The sequence below is a fragment of the Dipteris shenzhenensis genome, chromosome 7 (genome assembly GCF_047967505.1).
Source record: "Dipteris shenzhenensis isolate YYH24624 ecotype China chromosome 7, Dip_SZ_1.0, whole genome shotgun sequence".
Taxonomy (NCBI): Eukaryota; Viridiplantae; Streptophyta; class Polypodiopsida; order Gleicheniales; family Dipteridaceae; genus Dipteris; species Dipteris shenzhenensis.
Genome location: NC_141602.1, coordinates 20,189,948 through 20,210,013, shown reverse-complemented (window position 1 = coordinate 20,210,013; position 20,066 = coordinate 20,189,948). Strand labels below are relative to the sequence as shown.

The following is a 20,066-nucleotide window of genomic DNA, read 5'->3' as shown; positions in this document are numbered from 1 at the left end:
AGTTTAGATATGTGAGAGCTTGCACCAAAAATCAAATCTAGCTTCTGCCATGCTTCCGATGGAGACTCCAAGTCAGATATATGATGTATGTAATCATCACCCAAAGCTAAAGCAATTATACCATATGCTTTTTCTTCTCTTGCTGGATCCCTTGCCGGTCGTGTCGGAGCTGAAGATTCTCCAGCATTTGAGGCCGTAGAAGAAGCGGTAGGAGTAGGTTTGACAAGTCCCCATAAGTTCTCCCGCATCAATGCAAATTTTACCTTCATTTGCCATGTATGGAAGCCCTTTCCATTGAACTTCTCAAGATTATATAAAGTAACCATGAGAGGGTCTAACCCAGATATTGGGCAGTGTCTATCTCTCTTACAAGGCAAAAAGAACTGAAATACTTCCAAAGTATAGGCACTTGTTGTAGCAAATAGTAGTGACTAGTTTTCAAACAATGATGCTACTTTTTGTATGCTTCATAGAAGTGAATGAAATAAACACTTTCCAATCACAACCAAGTCTAGCAAGTCAAAACAAAACTGAAGCAACACTTGTAGTGAAGTTATTGAAAACTTCAAAAGACCAGAAATGCTAGAGTAGCATTTTATGTAGCATCATTTTCAAAAGTATGTCAAAACTGTCAAAACTAGAGAGCTGAACTTGGAGGGCTCATATCACACTCTTCAAAGCAAAAGAAAGGGGGCTTTCTGAGGCAAAAGAAAGCTGGTATACCACAGTAGATCCTCTGGGAAGAAGAGGCGAAAATATGCGTCAGGTCGCCTTCACCTTCTTGAACAAAGTCGACTGGTTTTTCTCTGTTTTCTCCTTCAATATGCAGCCATTGCTGCTCAGATTTCAGCACAAGGTAGCTCTAGGTATGGAGAAGCTTGCCCTGAAAGGAATTAGACAAAGACAGAGCAGGTGCAGAGAACTTGCAGGAAGAAGGATCGACGATTTTCGTGCAATGGCGACGAGCAGCGCGCATATTTCGTTAATTCCTTCCAGCCCGAAGTTCGCCCTTATGACGATAACCCAAAATCTGTTAGAAAGGAAGAACCCCAAGCCAAACTCGCCAGAAGGAAAACTTTTGCCGAAGATGAAGTGTTGAGGCCCAAATGTGCTGCAATCTTTTCCTCCACCACCTAGAGGAGTGTGTCATAGAACCGATGCGATTGACATGAAGGGAAACCCAAGGAGGAGGCAGCAAAACCTTATACAAAGATGCAACTGTTGGGGCTGACTCGAAGGATTAGAAATTGGTGATGTGTCTCTGTGCTCAATATGTCTCCTATGCTGCTGTCACCTCCTGTTGTCTGATCTGTTGTAGTAGGGTCTCTCTATGTCACTGCATCTCCATCAAAAAGAGCCCAACATAGACCTAGTCATGGAATTGTATCAATTGGGAGGGGAGAGTGGCCTACACCCGCATCCCTCCTAAAAGAGAGGTGAGGCAACTTGATATACCTTGGTTGCTAGTAGGCAAGGATTGACGTTTGAGAAAAACATCAAGCAACTCCACAAATCTCTTGTATTGGAGCTCCACAAAGCTCTCACTATTAGCTCAATCTTTGGTATTGAAAGACGTGTTCCTAGTATTAAGCACAACATCATACAGCTCCATAAATCTCTTGTATTCGAGCTCCGCAAAGCTCTCACTAGAAGCTCAAGCTAGGAGAGTGGCCTGAACCCTCATCCCTCCTGAAAGAGAGGTGAGCCAACGTGATAAACCTTGGTTGCTAGGCAAGGATTGACGTTTGAGCAAAACATCAGGCAGCTCCACAAATCTCTTGTATTGGAGCTCCACAAAGCTCCTAGCAGCTCAAGCTTTGGTATTGAAAGGGGTGCTCCTAGTGGCAACACAGTCCGATATGTGGATCTTGCTAGTGTCTCCACAAGGGATGTATCGGCCCATAGAGGTGACTTGTCTTGACTTCCTCTAGGATGGGACCCGAGACACTTAAAGCTAGAGTGGTATGGCAAACATTGATACCCTAAGCAGAGGGGATCTAGATAACATCCCTAGGGATGCATCACCCCTCATACAACTTCTACAACGTCGCCTTCTCCAGATTAATCTGAGGTGGAAGGGGGATCATAGCCTTTGTTCAAATGGATTTTTTGCCTTTGATAAGAGGTTGATGCAAATATGGCGACATCTTCATCCTGCCTCTCCCAAGCTTTCCCCATATTGCAAAGAGGACATTGAGAGGGATTCTCTTCTTTGGCAATTTGATTTTGGAGGCTCATGCAACTTTTCCCACCATTTGGCAAGAGGGGCCCTCCAAACTCCATCTCGCGCGGCGGCAAGATGGGGGGGCTAATTCCCTCACGGACTCTTTCAAGCCCCTTATATAGGACTGCAATTTAAAAGAAAGTACTTCTTACACTAAGAAAAGATTAAAACGAAGGCTCTATGCCTCAAACAAGTTACTCAAAAAGCTACCCGAACAACAAGTAAGACTCCAAGTCACTATAATAAAGGCAATAAAAATTTCTCTTCATTATAAAAAGAAAATGCAGAAAGAGAAAGAAAGAAAGAAAGTTTATTATAGTCTTTGGAAGACCGATGGGTCTATGAGACTATGAAAATCCTAGTACAATGAGCTATGAGGGTGGAGCTACTAAACGAGCATCAACACTGATGCAGAATGCAAAAAATGCAAAATGATAGTACTAAGTACAAGCAGTGGTCGACTACATATCAATCTCATTATCACCATCAAGACATCAAGGTGGATGAGATGAAGGCATGAAATCGACGACATAGTGTTGTCGATTGCTCACGGGTGTGACCATGTAACGTCTCGTGGTCATAGCTCTATGCCTAACAAGGGCTACAGTAAACCCTGTCAATCGGGCTCCAAATCTGAACAGAGAGGGGATATCCCAAAGTGTAATCTGCACGTCAACCCTCCTTCTGGGCTGTCGAGTCACTGGCTCTGGGTCACGATCATGTCGAGGCCTCGTATCGTGGGGGTCCGTGTGTGATGGAATGTAAGTTCACATCTGACCACCTTACGGTAGCCCAAGGATCATGACACCAAGGGGACGTGTTCAGATATGGTGCCATGAGCACATAGATTAAAGGCTAAGATATGGTATAGGAAAGAATTAAAGTAGCCATCGTAGGATGTGGAGATGTGGATCAAGGATATCCACAAGGAGAGATGTGGATTAGAGGATCCCACAAGTGTTGACTATTCAAAGGGCTCTCTATATATAAGAAGCATGTCATGTATTGTTGATTATGCACACATTGCAATAGATTGAGTGTTTCCTATTTGGTGTCTCTCTCCTCATGGATTTCACTATATGCTTTGAGCCTCCGTAGTTCTTACATTGATCTTATGTACACTAGGCTTAGCATGATCCCACTTTGTTAACAAAAGTTGCCATCGAATACATAAAAAGAACATGGACGGATGCATGCACATCCGTGATAGAGCTCTGAGAGGGATCTACCAGGGAGAAGTCTGCTCTTGTCTCTGTGATCGAAGTAGCCTCTCATGGTGCCTGACTGCCTCATGAATGAAAGCTGCCAAGCATCTTTGCCCCAGATAGGAGAGGAATCGTGACAAAACCCCAGTGCTATCTCTAAAGAGGCAGTAGAAACGCCCTCAGATCTCATAGTAAACAGGATGTCTGAAGATGAAGTGCTCCTCCCTCTCAACCTCCTGTACGTCAGCTTTCTTGAAGGCTCTATATGCTAGCAATAGAAGTTCAACAAAAGGGCTCTCACTACATCAAAAGTGCAAAAATTTATCCTCAACATTATACCTATCAATGCCTCTAGAATCCTTGCCCTAATAGACATCACCTCGGCACTCTTTACAATGGAGACTTTGGGCTAGCCTTCACAAGACACATGTGCACCATTCAAGCTAGCAGTATGCTTATGGGAAATTCTTTTATAGCCAGGTCTCTTCAAAGGTCTCTTATAAAGAGTTGTACAAAAAATGCAAGTCACTTGTAGGCTAGAAGAATGAACCTTTGACTTGATATAATTTAACAATGATATTGCTATAATGGACTAGACAACGTTGCAGACAGCCAAGGGGCCTACAAGGATGTGTCAAGTCTCGCCTCAACGATTGGGCAATGTCTAATTGCATGACCCAAATTGAGGCATTTGAAGAAGGCATTACTCCTAGTCTTATGCTTCCATCATTGGATTTCTCTCATGACCAATTCCACTTTGGGATGTAAAGGGAGGGATGACATCATTTGAGCCTCTAACATATTGTACCCAAAACAAATGCGCTACCAAACTACATGAAACTCATATCCCTTAGTAACATCTTTAGATACGTCTTCGGTTAACTTCTATATGACAATCCACAAGTCTTTCGTAGAAAAACCTTTGCAAAGACAACTGAAAAATAGCATAAGCTACTAGTCTGAACCACACATCCAATTGTAATTGTCTCTAAGCAATATGTAGGTACAATTGAAAGTACATGCCTTCTTGGTTCTTTGATACATCTTACCTTTCGTGGGAAGCCAACGTTGACAACAATCAAGGGATTTACGACATTGTCTTAGGATAAAACAGGTACACTATGACCCTCTTATCTCTTTTACAAGACAACTTGTATTGCAAAATTTTAGGGTGACTTTGTGCAAGCGCAATGCGTACGTGCTCATGCTTGTTTTTACCTAGTGATAAAGTACCATACAACTCAAAGAAATTGTGCAAATATCTTTAGGAGGGGTACGGGTCATACCCTAGGTTTTTGATAAGCTTTGCTAGGGGTTCTCATTGAAAGTAATGCAAATCCTCTTTGTGATTCAATCTACCAATGAAGTAAGTTTCCAATGGACTATATTAGGAAAATATTTTTGGACCGCTAGAGAAGGAAATCAGCATTGACATACATACATAACACTTGTAGCTGGCATTCAAAACTGTGGATCTCTCAAAGAACTTTACCAACTTTGATGTATTTCTCTAGACCAGGTTTTGGAAAGGACAAGATACCAAATTACCAAGAAGCATATCAAAAATGCAAAATCGGACAATTAAGTAGTATCTAAGGACAATGGTCCAACATAGCTTATTTTTCAGGTGAGTTGTCTTTGTATGAAGATCTCTTTGATCTATGGCATGCAACACACATGTTGGTGATAGTGATGACCTTTGTCGATAACATCATGGTATTATGGTGGGGGTACTCAACCTCTATGCTTGGATGTCGACCTGATTGCATTTTGTCAAAAAATGTCTCCTATGTCTTCCTTACAAAAATTCATGGATAATTGGAGGTGATGATATTTTAAAGGACCAATTTGACAGAATTGAGACTATGAATTGACTTTGGTGCATCTCTCTCACTTTAGCAATTGTAAGGATTCTTTGGCACTTTCTAGCACATTGCTTGGTATCAAGCAGAGTTGAAGTCATTGCCACAACCATCTATGTGTTTCTTAGTGGAATTGTCGAACAAGGCAGTGCATGTCATAGCACTTGGATCATCTCTATGTTTGGGACTTGGGCCTTTACACATGCATCGGAGATTAGCATATTAGTAGGTTTTTCTATTTGCATCATTTTCATGTTCTTTTGTGATTTTAGATCTGGTACATCAGAGTGAATAGAGGGCAACCAAAAAACACTTAATGTAGTTTCTCAAGGTCAAGGTATTGTGTGCTTATGTCTCTCCATAAGCCCTCTCATTTTCCCCATGGAAATTCTAGGGTAAGAGAAAGCACAATTATAAACAAATTGCAACATAGCTTGGACATGCTACTCGTGATAAGCGTAAGCGGGCCAAGACGGGCTCCCCTCCTTATCTACATAATTCAATATCAAGGTACAAGGCTAAAGAGCTTAAGAGGACTACCAATCTCTCTACAAACAATTGGGACCACTTAGGATATTCCCCTCAATCCTAGTGAATCCATTGAGCTCGAGAGGACTTACCAATCTCTCTATAAACGTTGGGACAAACTAATTGAAATATGCACAAGGGTTTGAGACTAGAAAGTTGTGGCAAGTAGCCCTTCGGCTAGATACAGGAAGCGTTCCTAACGAAGTTCACAATAAGGCTACTCTACAATGGCTCTGGCATCCATTGGTGTTCTTATACTAAGGAAGACATCTGCAAATAAAGATTCATTGTGAAAAGATAGCACTATGTGTGAATTTTTGTTTTTCATTTAGGAGGTATTTTGCTTTATTGTGAAGTTGTCTTTTAGAGAGAAGTTTAGTCCTATGACCATGAATGATAAGTTGGATGGAGCCAACTATTCACTCCGCGCCTTTACGAAGGGTCCTTTCCCCAGATCAAGAAAATAACTATTCCCAAGATTCTCTCCTATAGGTGGGATCCCTAAGAAAGAGGCTGCGCCCTCTATGAGCTATAGTTGTTGAAGTTCGACTCCAACAATTCAAGAGTGCACCTATGCCAAGCGGCTTGTAATTTGTTTCCTTGGTTGAGTTTTAAGATGACAATAGCACAATAATGGCTTTACAAATAAATATGCAGCCACTCGCACAAATGATGGGTGACTTTTCAAGCCTAATGCAGAGGATCTTGTACAGTTGGCTTGATAGTGTCAATTTCTATTAAGTAGTGCACTTTGGCAAGCTGCATTTGGGCATGTTCATTATGAGAGTTTGGCATTCCTGCACAATCCTATCACATCACCGAGGGGCTGCCAACATATGTGGGATAGTGATGCAATGCCTTCTTTGGGGAGAATCAGAGCACGGAGAGGCAAGCCAATGCTCAGGTTATTGTGAATTGATGACCACCTTAATGGATGCTCCCATGAGCCCTACACAATATCAAAATGCATAGGGTCATCCTTTATGGCAAAAGGCCATAGAATCTAGGCTTAGATCCATAGAGTAATGCCACACGAGATATGGTGGAACCATCTGCAAGGGAGGTCTCTTTAGATAGCACTCAGGTCCGCCCTGCTCTTATGATGGCTAGCATCTCGACAAATATTGTACACACCTTGGTTCAAGTCTAGGATGCATGGTTCTTCAAGATCTGGTTTGGCCATGACAATACTTTTTCTTAGAGAGTGGAGAGGCAATCCTTTCTTCTCTGAGTCCCTTACTAGCCAGGTGTGGCACTTTCACCTACAATCTTGGTTTCTTTCAAGATTTTCATATGCTTCGATATTTAGATGGCCTTTTACCAATGTATCTATGCCTTAAGTTCTTTGCTCTTGGCTGTTTCTTTCATACTTAATAGACGTCATTTTCATGAAAAAAAAGTCACTTGCATGACACAAGCACATTATTCTAGAAGTCTTTGCACTATTGACTAGGCACCGCATTTTCAAAATCCTTGCATGGAATTTGCACTAAGGCTTTGGAGGGTTCTCAGGTTCACCCTTCTCAAATCTTGGCCAATACTTGGACAGATATGGTACACACTCTGATGGCCATTTGGGTGACCATGCAGGGATCATCTCAAGCAACCTCCTCCAAGAGAGTTACTTTTCTCAGAGATTGGAGAGACTCTCCCTTCTTTGATGAGACTTCTACAGGGTTGAGTTTGCATTTTCAGCCTCAGCCTTGGTTTCTTTCTACCTCATTCCTCTGAGGCGTTTTTATTACATACTTAGCATGTTGTATTTCCGCACAGAGCTTGCTCTAGCGAGTTTCTTTCTTGCTTAATAGAAGTCTCTTTTTGGCCAAAAAAAAAATTTGCATGCCACAAACTGTTACACCCCAACAACTAATATTTATGACTTGTAAGTCCACCTTAGACCTCCCCGTCAAACCACTCTTTATGCTCAACGGTTTTCAACCCGAGATCATACCCATCCGTACGTAGGTAATGCATCCCCCAAATTTGGTACAAGCTAACAATGATTACCTTGGAGTGTAATACTTATCCTATCTCTCACATCCCATTTCTTTAGCATCCATCTCTCGCATCCATGCACTAAGGGTCTGTTTCACTTGTACACCCGCTTCTTATGTACTCATTTGCAGCTCTAGCATTGCCATAAGTAAAATCAAAATGCCTTCATCCGACGTGAAGATACATTTCTATACTCCCATAACAAAGACGAGGTCATCACATTGTACACCAGTGTATGTAACATATGGAGTTAAGTGTGGGCTATAAGAGCCAACTAAGAACAAAAAGTCACATCCCTAGCGATAATTTAATCCAAATAAAGATTTTATTGTATCCCTTCAAGAGTGGCTTACAAGGGACACTTGCGGGGGGCAAGGGAAAAAGGGGAACAAAATCGATGAGACCAGGCGAATGGCAGCAATTAAGGCTTTGATGGGAAACAATTAAATTGAAATGACGACACATCAGTCAATGAATTTGTGTTCAAAGACAAAGTAATGATTTCTCAGCTAGCCAAAGTAATGATTTCTACTAGTGACAACCTTGAAGGAAAAAATACAAGGATTTCCAACCGAGAACATGCTACAACAAAAATATCATAAAAACGATCTTATACATAACTTAAAAAGATAAATGTCAACAAGCATCACTAAATAAAAGAAAAAGAATTAGAAAATAGTGGCAAATTTTTCTTTTTTCTGAGAAAGAAAGTGATTGTAGAAAGGCCACAAAAAATTTCTCACCTCCCACTTTATTTCAAACGTTGGAGGCCTATATAGTATGGGATCATAAAGTGACAACCGACTTTCTACAGTCGACATCTGCAAGACTGAGAACAAAGTCAGTTACCTTGTTTTGTATAGATTAGAATATCAATAGCTACCTCAAGTTATTTGCATCAATTGTGAGTAAAATTGCCTACTTCCCTACAGGCACCCTCCATAATGAATAACTATCAATGCTTAAAACACAGGCATTTAATGAATGTAGACACACATTGAATGAAATAATGTCCCAGTTGGAATATTGAAAAATCGAACAAGTTTTGCACCTCTTACACAGACCAACTTCAAATAAAACTGTGCTCGCCTTGAAAGCTGTTTTAGGTAGAGCCTAGCTTTAATATCTAAAGGGTTTCTTTCAGATTTTGAAAATCATAAAGAAAACACAAAATTTGGTTCCAACTATCAAACTTGTTGAAGACTCAATGCTCCACCCTCTAGGTATCCACCTAGTTTAGGTGCTCACCTAGAAGGTCCCCAAATGAGGAGTAGCCACATAGGTGGTGGATGATTTTCGCTTACTGCGTAGTACTCTACAAAGGGCCCTAGCAAGCCCTTTTGACAGTTAGATCTCTCTTCCTACAGGACCCGATAATACTCTTAAGCAAGTCTGATAGACCTCCCGAGGCCCAAACTCTCCCTCTGACGGACTCGTATAGGCTGATCATTCCCCAAATCAAAACCTTTCGAATCTGCATCTCTTGAAGCCTCCCAATCATATGGGATTGTGGGACAATGTCGAAGGCTTCCGAAAGTCTACTAAGCAAGCGTAAACTTGCTAGTGCCTAGATCTCGCCTCCTCAATGATCGCCCTCAAAGATAAAATGTGATCAAGGGTGGAGTCTTGTCGCCGGAAACCTACCTGTCCTAGAGCCCACTGCCCATGCGCCTCTGACGTTGTTGATCTCCCTCTCTAGTGCGGACCCATAGATCTTGGCAAGAGTGTGGCCAATCATAAGACAGTGGTCGTTCCCAGTATCCATGGGCTCCCCTGCTTTGTGTATGGGCACAATGGTGGTAGTGTTTCAAGTAGATGGAAAGGCGTGGCATACAGCGTGGTTAAACATCTCCACTAGAATCGGAGGTAGGACCTCCTGCACATGGGTGAAATGCTCCGTCCGTATCCCCCCGTGATCCTGAAAGAAAGAAAGAAAGAAAGTTTATTAAAGTCTTCGTAAGACTGATGGGTCTATGAGACTGTGAGAAACAAGTAAGGACATATAAAACGTATTACAAACCAAGAATGTAAGAAAAAGAAAGAGAGGAAGAGGAAGAGGAAATACAGAAAAGAGGAAAGACCAATGCTAGTATGATTGGTGTCAGTCACAAGAAGATTGGCACCAAGTGGTGGAGGAGATGACCTAAACCTAGACCTGGAGATTGAGGAGCATACTATTAGCCTAGCTGAGAAGCAAGTTGAAAGCGAGGTCATCTTATCTTCATATCCGACTCGTGCATATCCATCCTCTACCTATAATTCAGATGAGGCAGCAACCAAGCCACACCTTGCTTTGGTTGATCCAATCAAGAATGAGGGTCAGGAATACCTTACCCTATTGGAAGTGATGGAAGAAACCGGTCTCTGAGAGGATGAGGTGCTATGTTGGATCTCAAATGACACTTTTGATGATGTCATTGACTTTGATAATCCACTCAATCCAGCAATCGACGAGATTGCACGCTTTGATGACTCGAGCCTCACCGATCTGGAGGCAGTCCAACTAACACAGAAGACAATCAAGGATGCCACACCAAAGTACGACATGTCCAATGAGCAGTTCATGAATTTGCAGAGGAAATTGTTCGGGGAGAGAGATGAAGAACTTGTACCTCAAGCCAACATGAAGTTCAAGACCAACCACAAAAGGGAGTCCAGTTGGACACTGTAGCTACAGTGCCCATTTGATGATGTCCAAGGAAAGATCAATCACCAAAAGCAGATAAGTTCAAGGCATTGCGAAATGCCTCAAGATGTCTGCAACATTGTCATGTGTAAAGACATAGATTATACTAATCTCCCCTAACTGCATGCAACTTCTCTCTGACATAATGATAATGAACCTCAATGTGCTTCGTGCGAGCATGAAACACAGGATTCTTTGCAACTGCTATAGCACTTTGACTATCAGTGAGAATTGGAGAAGGACCCTTCAATGATAGGTGAAGATCAGCCAATAAGAGGCGTAGCCACACACACTCAACTGTTGCTATGAAAACACTTTGTGCAATCATCCCATGGAGCCGACACCGTCATAACTCCCCATCTTCCTTCTCTTCCGTCTGCTATGTCTTGAATTATCACTTTACCATCTCTATAGGCAGTCCATTTCCCTGCTTCTCTTGCTGTCAATACGCGCACCATTTCTTCCCTCCGGTGCTCTTGCTGTAGGAGAGTGAGGTCATCATCAGGATTCCTTTCAAAGTTGCCCTCATGCTCATGAGGATAGTCCTGTCCATCTGTCCAGAGTTTCATCACTAGTGGCCTTGCCGATGCCTCAGGCTTGCCCACTCTCCAAGGTTGCTCGCACGTGAGGTTTACACACATTTTGGTGAACAGAGCCTTAGCAGCTTTCCCCATGTGTCTTCCACACAACCTTGTGTAGGCATTGTAACAAATACTTCTGCAAATCCCTGCTATTTTTGAATGCAAGAAAATCACTTCCTTCCCACTTACTTGCTGGCATTTTGTGTTTGTTGTGTTTGTATTGATTTTCTCTGTTTGTCCTCTGTTTTCCTCTCCCTTCCATCCTGTTTTCCTCCTCACATACTTGTATGTTTGCTTGCAGCTAGGGCCTGGGTACACCAATGAGAGGGATTTTCAGAGTACCAAGCCTCCTATGGGTGCTTTTCTTGTAGTTTCTTGGTTCTTGATTTCTCTGGCGCTTTCTTGCTGCTGTGCAGATACAAGATCGATTTGGGGCTGTTTTTGGTGTGGGCTGGAACAACCCCACACCCTGGTACAGACCTGTGGCACCAAACCAGAGGGGGGAGGCTTGGACAGCCCCCGCAGCAAGAGATATGGTGGCGGGGGGGGCTAGACAGCCCTGAGCTACCAAAACGGCAGCACACAACAGGGGGTATGGTGGTGGGGGTGGGGGGCTAGGTAGCCCTGCGCTGCCAAGGAGCAACGCACAGCAGGGTATGATGCCAGGGGGGAGGGGGCTAGATGGAAGCAGCGCCCGGGCTGCTGTGAGGGTAGAGAGGGGGTTGTGAGGGGATGGCGAGGGCAAGGAGGCCGGCGAGGGAGCTGCGAGTGGGTGGCAAGGGGCTGGAGGGAGCCGTGAGAGGCTGGAAAAGGGGGGAGAGAGAGAGAGAGAGAGAGAGAGAGAGAGAGAAAGCAAGAAAGAAAGTTTATTTAAAGCATTTGAGAGAGAGAGAGAGAGAGAGAGAGTCTATTAATGTCCACGGGAGACCAATAGGTCTATGGGACAGCAAAAAACCATCTAGTACATCTGCTTTAGGGAGGGCACATGGCAGCTCCCAGGGAGGAAGAGAGAGAGAGAGAGAGAGAGAGATTAGATCATACACAGCGCCACATGGGTAGGGGGTTCTGGGACAAGCTAGTTACCGGAGGCAACATTCCACCCTTGACCAAATCTTCACCCTACGGGTGTCATCAAGGAGGCAAGATCGAGATCCTAGATAGTCTAGACTTGCTTTGTGGACTTTCAGAAGGCCTTTGACACAATGGCGCGAGCACATATGATTAGGAGACTCCAAAAGATGGAGATCCCAAACGACATGATCTAGGGGATGATGAGCTTATGTGAGTCAGTCAGAGAGAGAGTACACGCTCCTAGAGGCCTGTCAGATTGGATTGAGAGCAAGAAGCAAGGATTCCCCCTCTTGTTGTCACTATTTGGGCTCTAGTATATTGATAAGAGAACAGCTGTCATTGACTTCCTTGGAGGGGAGGGGTCATGGCTTATTGTTTTAATAATACATATACTCTTGTACACGGATGACATAGTCCTCATCTCCTCTTTAGCGGTAGGCTTACAGAGACATCTAGAGGCCCTATGGTCTTTTGCACGGAGGGAGACCTAACAGACAACCTTGGCATGACCAAGGTTATGATCTTCAATGCTTTACTTACCAAGGGGAGCCAGTCAAGATCATACAGTCATACACTTATCTAGGGACAATCTTCACCGGACCAGTCTTCACAATCATTCATGCAGCTAGGGTACGACTCACACAAGTGCAGTGCGCTCTAGCTCAACTAGATTGACAATGCTTTCAGGCGCACTTTCAAGACACCCCCAACCAAGGGGTGGCTCTCTTTGATACACTTGTGAGGCCAACAACCATATATGCAGCACCTTTTGGGAGAGTGACCTATCAGCAAATAATTGGCGGAGATTTGAGAGGCTACAGGTGACTATGGAATCCAGGATGACTCGGAATAAGCCCTCGGTCCCTCATCAGATCATACAGGCAAAGTTCGGTATGATAGCACTTCAGATTGATGCCATCTTGCAGACAGCGACATATCTTCACAGGGTATTGGGCTCGCCTAGATGGAAGCTACCGAGGTTGGCATTAGAGTCATCCAAACGACTAGCCAACAATGGAGTCAACACTACTTGGTATGCATGCATATATAGATGGTTTGATAGTCAAGGTATTCAGATGGACCGACTTCCCCCCTTTCAATATAGCTTGGATGCCCAGTCCCTCCAGATCCCGCAAGATGAGATCAAGGATTGTGTCACATACGGTTCACGCGGCGCAAGGTCAGTGGATGATTCGGAATGGCTTGCTGTTCGAAATGAAAAAATGTGTGTACCACATGTGTCGGATCTTCGATCCAGGATTCTTCGGGAGTGTCATGACGCACCTAGTGTGAGACATCTTGGAGTACACACGACTCGTCTCTTGTGAAACATAGTTTTTACCGGCCTAAGATGAGAGAATTTGTTCAGGACTATGTAGTAGGTTGCCGTACTTGTCAAGTGACCAAGGCAGAACGCCTTAGAAGCACGGGGTTCTTACAACCCTTGGACATTCTTGGTAATAAGTGGGAAAGTATTTCCATGGATTTATTATGGGATTGCCACGAACACTTAAGGGTCAAGACTCCATAAAGGTTATTGTGGACTGCTTTACAAAGATGGCTAGATTTCTACCTACTAGATCCACGGTCACAGCGACTCAATTGGCTCAAAAGTTAGTTGACCAATTGTTTCATCTGTATGGATTATTGGCTGACATAGTCACTGATAAGGACTCTAAGTTTATGAAAGTAAATTTTGGATGCTTGTCTTTGACAAGTTGGATACCACTCTTACCTTGAATTCCTCTGAACATGCCCGCTCTGATGGTTAGACGGAAGTTGTAAACCGACTTCTAGAGGATATGCTTCGAGCATATGTTTCCGAGAGGCAGTCATCATGGGAAGACTACTAACCCCATGGTTGAATTTGCTTATAAAAGTGCAAAGCATTCTAGTACTAGTTTCAGCCGTTTTATGCTTATGTACGGGTTTCAACATAAATCTCCAAAAGGGAATCAAGAATGATGCTGCGAAGACATTATTGCAAGACATGCAAGAGATATTGCAGTTTGCCAAGGAGTCTATTAGAAGTGCCCAAGATAGGGTACTGAAAGAAGTATTGGGTAATGAGGATCAAGTAGTTACTCCTCATGAACTTATAGATGTTGAAGATCTAACCTTTATACCGCACGAGCCTAAGAGTATGCTTGGATTTCGTGAATGTCAAGTTAGAAATAGGACAATCACGGAATACAAGATTAAGTGGAAGGATCGTGTCGAGGAGGACTCTACATGGGAGACATTGACTAACCTTCAAAGAGAGTTTCCGAACTTTATTTTGAACTCAAGAGTAATCTGACGTGTAATCTGACGTGTACTTTGGCGCACAGGACTAGCTTTGATAGCCTAGGGAGGCTAGTGGCTAGGCAGGCAATTCTCAGGTTGGGTTGCCAGGGCAACGCAGGAGTTAGGGTTCCAACTATTTTTAGCGGCATTGGGCTAGAGCGTGTATAAGGGGCCCAGGGTTTCAGTTTTCATCCACGCAAGTCAGAACAAGTCTAGCTCTTCCTTGTTGGTCTGGATCCTAGATCGTGTTGCAGACGCGCATCTACTTTCTAGCGTAGCCCAGATTCCCAGCACAATCCTAAGGCCCTATGGGCACCTTCTAGTGGTATGGGACACCAGGAGGTTGTGGACTATTTGGATTTAGATGTTCATGCCAACATCCCATCCAATGGCTCAGAAGGATGCTCAGATTCTATAGGTCCTAGACCCATGAGCATCACGGTTGGGTGGTGAGCATGCCTGCGCCTCTCTTTCTGGTTCTATGATTGGTTGTTTGTGCTTCTGTGCGGGTCCAGATTCCCAGAAGCGTTGCGGTCGTGTCACTAGGTGTGGCTTGCAGCCTTGCAGCTCTATAGTTGACACAAGGGGTCGCATCTTCGAGGGGGATCCCGAGACAAGGAAGCAATTGATTATAGTTCAACACTGCCATTCTAATATATTATATCCATGCAAATTTTAATGTTAGACTTTAAATATTATAAGTCCCAAGAGTCTATAACTTAAACATCTTTTCAAATACGTAGTGAAAAATGCATTTCAGTATTTTTTCTGCAGTAAAAATGCATTTCAAAACTGTGGAGTTAACAAGTAGACACAAACACAAACATCAACATAGACAGACACACAAGCACAGACGGACGTAGACAACACACATCCTCTAAAAACAACATATTGCACTTTCAACCACATGGCAATCACCCATAAGGTTTGAAGAACATAAACCATAAGCTTAGAAAGGTTGCATTCGAGTTCTTCGTCCTTCTAATTCAGCCTCACCACCTAGGCTTAAATGAAAGCATACCTCAACTACACAATGGTAAAATATGTCATAACCACATATTCCTGCAACAGCTTCTGTTACCCCTTTGACTACCTCATCTGAAGGAGCCTACAAATACCCAAGCTTAAAATCAGTTTAAATATGAACAAAATGATCGTGCTTCCAAATTTTGGCCTAAACTTGTGCATTATCCTTAAGACATCCTCTCATGTAGGGGGTCAAACACAATGAACCATAACTACCTAGCATCTGATTTAACTTTAACTTTTTGTTGGACTGAATGACAACATTTAGGTCTCCTTTAAAAACAATGTGCAATGAAAACTTGGTATTGAATTTTCTATGATCTAATTTAACTCACCTCTATGAAAATTGGATTATCAATTCTTAACGGACCGAGTTGAAAAAGTTTGCCTCTTCGAAATTGAGTCTTGAACTGAAATCACCAAAGGCTTTCATTAATATAACCAAAGCAAGATGCATCTCTCTCTCTCTCTCTCTCTCTCTCTCTCTCTCTCTCTCTCTCTCTCTCTCTCTCTCTCTTTTAATTTCTCTAGCAATCCTTTGCGCACTGTTCAGCCTGCTAATTGGCAAGTTTCTTTTGTCTACTCCAGTCATCGCGGCGCAGTTTTGCCCTGGAGTTGTACACTATTTATGAGGTTTTTTTCAGCAGTCAATGCAGAGTTTTACGCCACTGCTCTGCTGCAGCTCCGCCCGCTGACCTCCCCGCTCTGCTCCTCTCTTGCCCGCCCACAGCTCCCTGCTCTGCTGCTTCGCCAGCCTCCAACTCTCCCCGCTCTGCTGCTCCTGCTCACCCTGTCGCCCCTCCGCCTGGCTGCCGCTTTGCCCGCTCCCCGCACAGCTCCACCGCCTCTGCAGCTCCCCGCCCACTGCAGCTCTGCCTTGCAGCCCCCTCCGTCCAGTTCTCCAGCCCCGTTGTCGCCGCCCCTGCTGCCCCACCCTCTCGTCCACCTGCCCCACCCTTTCTTGCGCTGGCTGTTCCTCCTCGTTTCCCCCCCCCCGGCAACCTCTAGCCTCTAACTTAACCACCACCCCTCCCCTCCTAGCCTCTCCACTAGCCTCTTGCCTCAAATTCCCCCTCCCCTCCAAGCCTCTCCCCTAGCCTCTTACCTCCTCATTGTTTTCAGTCCCCAGGACTGGGTGTGCCTCTTGCATTGGGGGGGGGGGAGGGAGACTCATGCTCTCGCTCCTGCTCTTGCACTAAGACCTGCACCAAGGACAGGGGATCAGTCCAAAGAAATGGGGAAAGGTGGCAAAGATACGGATAAAGACAAGAAGACGACAACAAAAACAAGAAACAAGCACAACTGAAACTCGAGGATGTGAACATGCGCTACAACCGAAGTGGACTCGGAGTTGACAGCAAAGCAAAGGCAGGGTCCACCTCAGCCTTAGCTTCAGCTTCAGTCTCAGCCCCTACTACATCCTCATCTTTAGCTTCAGCATCAGCCTCAGTTCTAGCCACAGGCTCTACATCCTCAGCTACAGCTACTGCCAGTGACATACCCATATCCATGACATCGATTGCTCCACCCTCCCATGGGATAGAGGGGTTGTCACTGACATCATCTCTCCCTTCCTCTCCCGCTACAATTTTCTCACCGATTATGACACCTACTTTGGAGGGGTCATACACTGTTCGACATTACGCCTCGACCTTTCTCTCCCCTCCGCCTCTCAGTCAGCGTACGTTTCCACACCCTGTTGGGATCGCCTCGTCCAAGCCACTATCATCTCCATACCGTATCCATCTCACCCAGTCATCACCTAGGCTCCAGCCTCATCCTCACACTTTCATGCCACAGTCTTTTCAGTTTTCGCTAGGACACACGAGCAGGCACGCTTCGCCTAGGAGCAGGCATGTCTCATACACAAGCAAGCTTGTGCTACTCGAGACCAGGCTGATCTTATTCAAGGACTCTGACAGGAGACCATGCATCTCCGACAAGAGGTCACTACTATACGCACAGTCCCAGGGAGCACCCCACTTGTGGAGGCATAGATTGCGACCATGCAATCTAGCGATTGAGCAGATGTCCAGATGGGTCGACGTAGCCAAACAAGAACCTGCAAGGGTAAACATTTTGGCTACCCTCTTGAAGCAGTAGTAGAGAGCTAGTAAGGCTCTCAACAGCAGAAATACATTGGATCCCATGCACTAAGGCTACACCGATGACAGATGCGGCGACCTTCGTGGCCACTACTCTGGGGGTGACTGAGCACAAGATTGAGAGAGCATGGCGGGTGGGGAGAGACCCCAAACGAGAGCAACCCTGATCATACGGTTCCATGACGCTCAGGCATGACTTTCGGTTTTACATCGCAGCTCAGCCCTACAAGACCAACCAGCGATCGACTCCTTACACGCTCCCGTCGGGCACCCAACTCCCCTCCCACATAGGGAGGCGGGGTCTATGAGACTCAGATCTCTGAGACCCTATCCTGCACAATTTGGAGCTATAATGGTACCTTATGGTCAGAACCAGGGAACTTCTCGAAATCCTATACAAGTCACGACATAGTCTTTTATACAAAGACGCATCAGAGTCCACAGTGCCCACTACCAATACTCAGCGGGTATACATGGGAGTCTGCCTAGAGAGATGAGACGAGGGATACAGGGAGAGTTTGAGGGTCAGGAGGAGTCGCAATCCTTTACAGATCCACACTTTTGGGGATCATTTCAGTAGAAAAGAGAGATGCACATTCCAGGTTTCTTTGGATCCGGATTTGCCACAAGGACAGCCACGATTTGTTTGTTGCAATTTGCTACTTCCCCCCTAAGACTTCCAACTTTTCCAGAGATATTCGAGCTGAGGATGAGACATCTCCATTTGCTTGCTCTTTATTAGTCCATTGTTGACTTCTCTAGCCGCGGAGAAGTCCTCCTAGTAGGGGACTTCAACGCGAGGACACGCGCTCGTTAGGAACCACTCCTCGACTTCAGGGATGATTCCACTCTACTACCACACATTGACCTTGAGGAGGCAGGTATGCTATAGGTTTTAGTTGATAGACAAGGTCCGTTCACATCTTATGAGCAGGACCTATTAGACCTCGGTAGGATACATGATCTCATTATTTATAATGGTCTTGACAAATGGCCCGTCTCACGTGGTTTCACGAGCTTTCCACATGGGGGAGGCTCCAGCGTTGTTGATTACATCATGGGATCCCCTGCCTTTACATCTCGCATCACTGACTTTACCGTAGCACCTCTCCCTCCAGAGGCTGATCATACCTATCTTTTCTTTAGCATTTCCACTCCCAGTCGCACAACACTTTCCACCCCACTGAGTTCTTACTCCACCTACCATGATATACGTTTTGACCGCGATCACTCACCTACTTACTCTAGCCGTTTATACATACTTCTCACTTATATTGACTTCATACCCCTATTAGAGGATCGTGTTGCCTTGGTCACCCGCTCACTATACGAGGCTGTCCTTCACGCTTTTCCCCACACCACCCACCCACCACCCCTTGGGACCGTACCTTGTAATAGTTGGTACGATGATGAGTGTAAGGCTTTACGCCGTCAGCTTAGATTCGAAACTAAAAACAGTCTTTCGAGCACACAAAATACGCTACACAAGTACCGTACACTGGTACAGAGGAAGAAACTACACTTCGTTCATCAGAACGAGGAGGAGCTACTAAACATTTTGTTTAGTAACAACTCTAAGGACTTCTGGTGGAGATTCCTAGAAGGACGGTCCCCCTCACCACTCAATGACACTCAGGTCTGGTTTGATTATGCACGTACAATTTATGACATCCCAAATCAGCCAGTCCCTAACCTCTCACATATGCCACGCCCCACATCCTCCACCCTCTTCACTAGATGGGGGGGGGAAGGGGTAAAGAGTGCCGTAATGAAACTTCATAATGGCCGAGCGAAGGATCATGAGGGACTATGCAGTGAGTTCATTGCATATGGGATTAACCTCCTAGCCCCGATCTTAGCAAAGCTCTTTGATGAAGCTGTTTGTTTGGGGTATCCACGCACCTAGACCATTAACACTATCTCACCCATCACAAGGCAGGGGATCCCATGAGCCTAGAGAACTACAGGACCATTATGATTGGACACGTCATGTCCAAGATTTATGCATCAGTACCTGATTTCGAGGTCAGCAGATTTGCAGAGTATCGAGCACTTAGATCAGCTGGACATGCCGGATTCCGACATGATCATGGAACCATAGACCACATTCTCACACTCAAATGTATCATCGAGGAGGCGAGGGCACGGAAGCAGAGGGTTTTTGTTGCTTTGTGGATTTCCGCAAGGCATTTGACACGATTCCAAGAGCCCACCTCATACGATGCCTACAGGATTTCGGTTATGACCATGAGATCATTTGTGCTATCATGGCTCTTTACGAGAGAGTTTCAGGCAAAGTCCGAGCAGGATCTAGGTGAACATACGAGATCATGAGCACTATCGGGGTCAAACAAGGGTGTCCATTATCACCTAACATGTTTGGCCTCTACATTGACGAGCTTGAGATAGTGATGCAGACACGGGGGGGGTAGGTTGCTCTCTTGCGGGCACGTTGATCCGGATATTACTTTACGCAGATGACCTGGTTCTCTTGTCT

The 20,066-nt window shown here is 44.7% G+C and overlaps 1 protein-coding gene across 3 annotated transcripts in view; it reads right to left on the bottom strand.

The window, feature by feature from the left end:
- LOC147900070 (uncharacterized) overlaps nt 1-20,066 on the bottom strand; it is a 124,726-nt gene that overhangs the window by 6,377 nt on the left and 98,283 nt on the right. For all 3 annotated transcript variants that reach the window (XR_015541324.1, XM_087377194.1, XM_087377195.1), the window contains 3 exons: nt 15,800-15,874; nt 15,460-15,546; nt 8,558-8,635 (listed from right to left, as the gene is read on the bottom strand). Coding sequence is in view for 2 of the 3 variants with exons in the window: in XM_087377194.1 (XP_087233320.1) it covers nt 8,558-8,635; nt 15,460-15,546; nt 15,800-15,874 (240 nt within the window). In the remaining variant the exon portion in view is untranslated. The remainder of the gene's footprint in view (nt 1-8,557; nt 8,636-15,459; nt 15,547-15,799; nt 15,875-20,066) is intronic.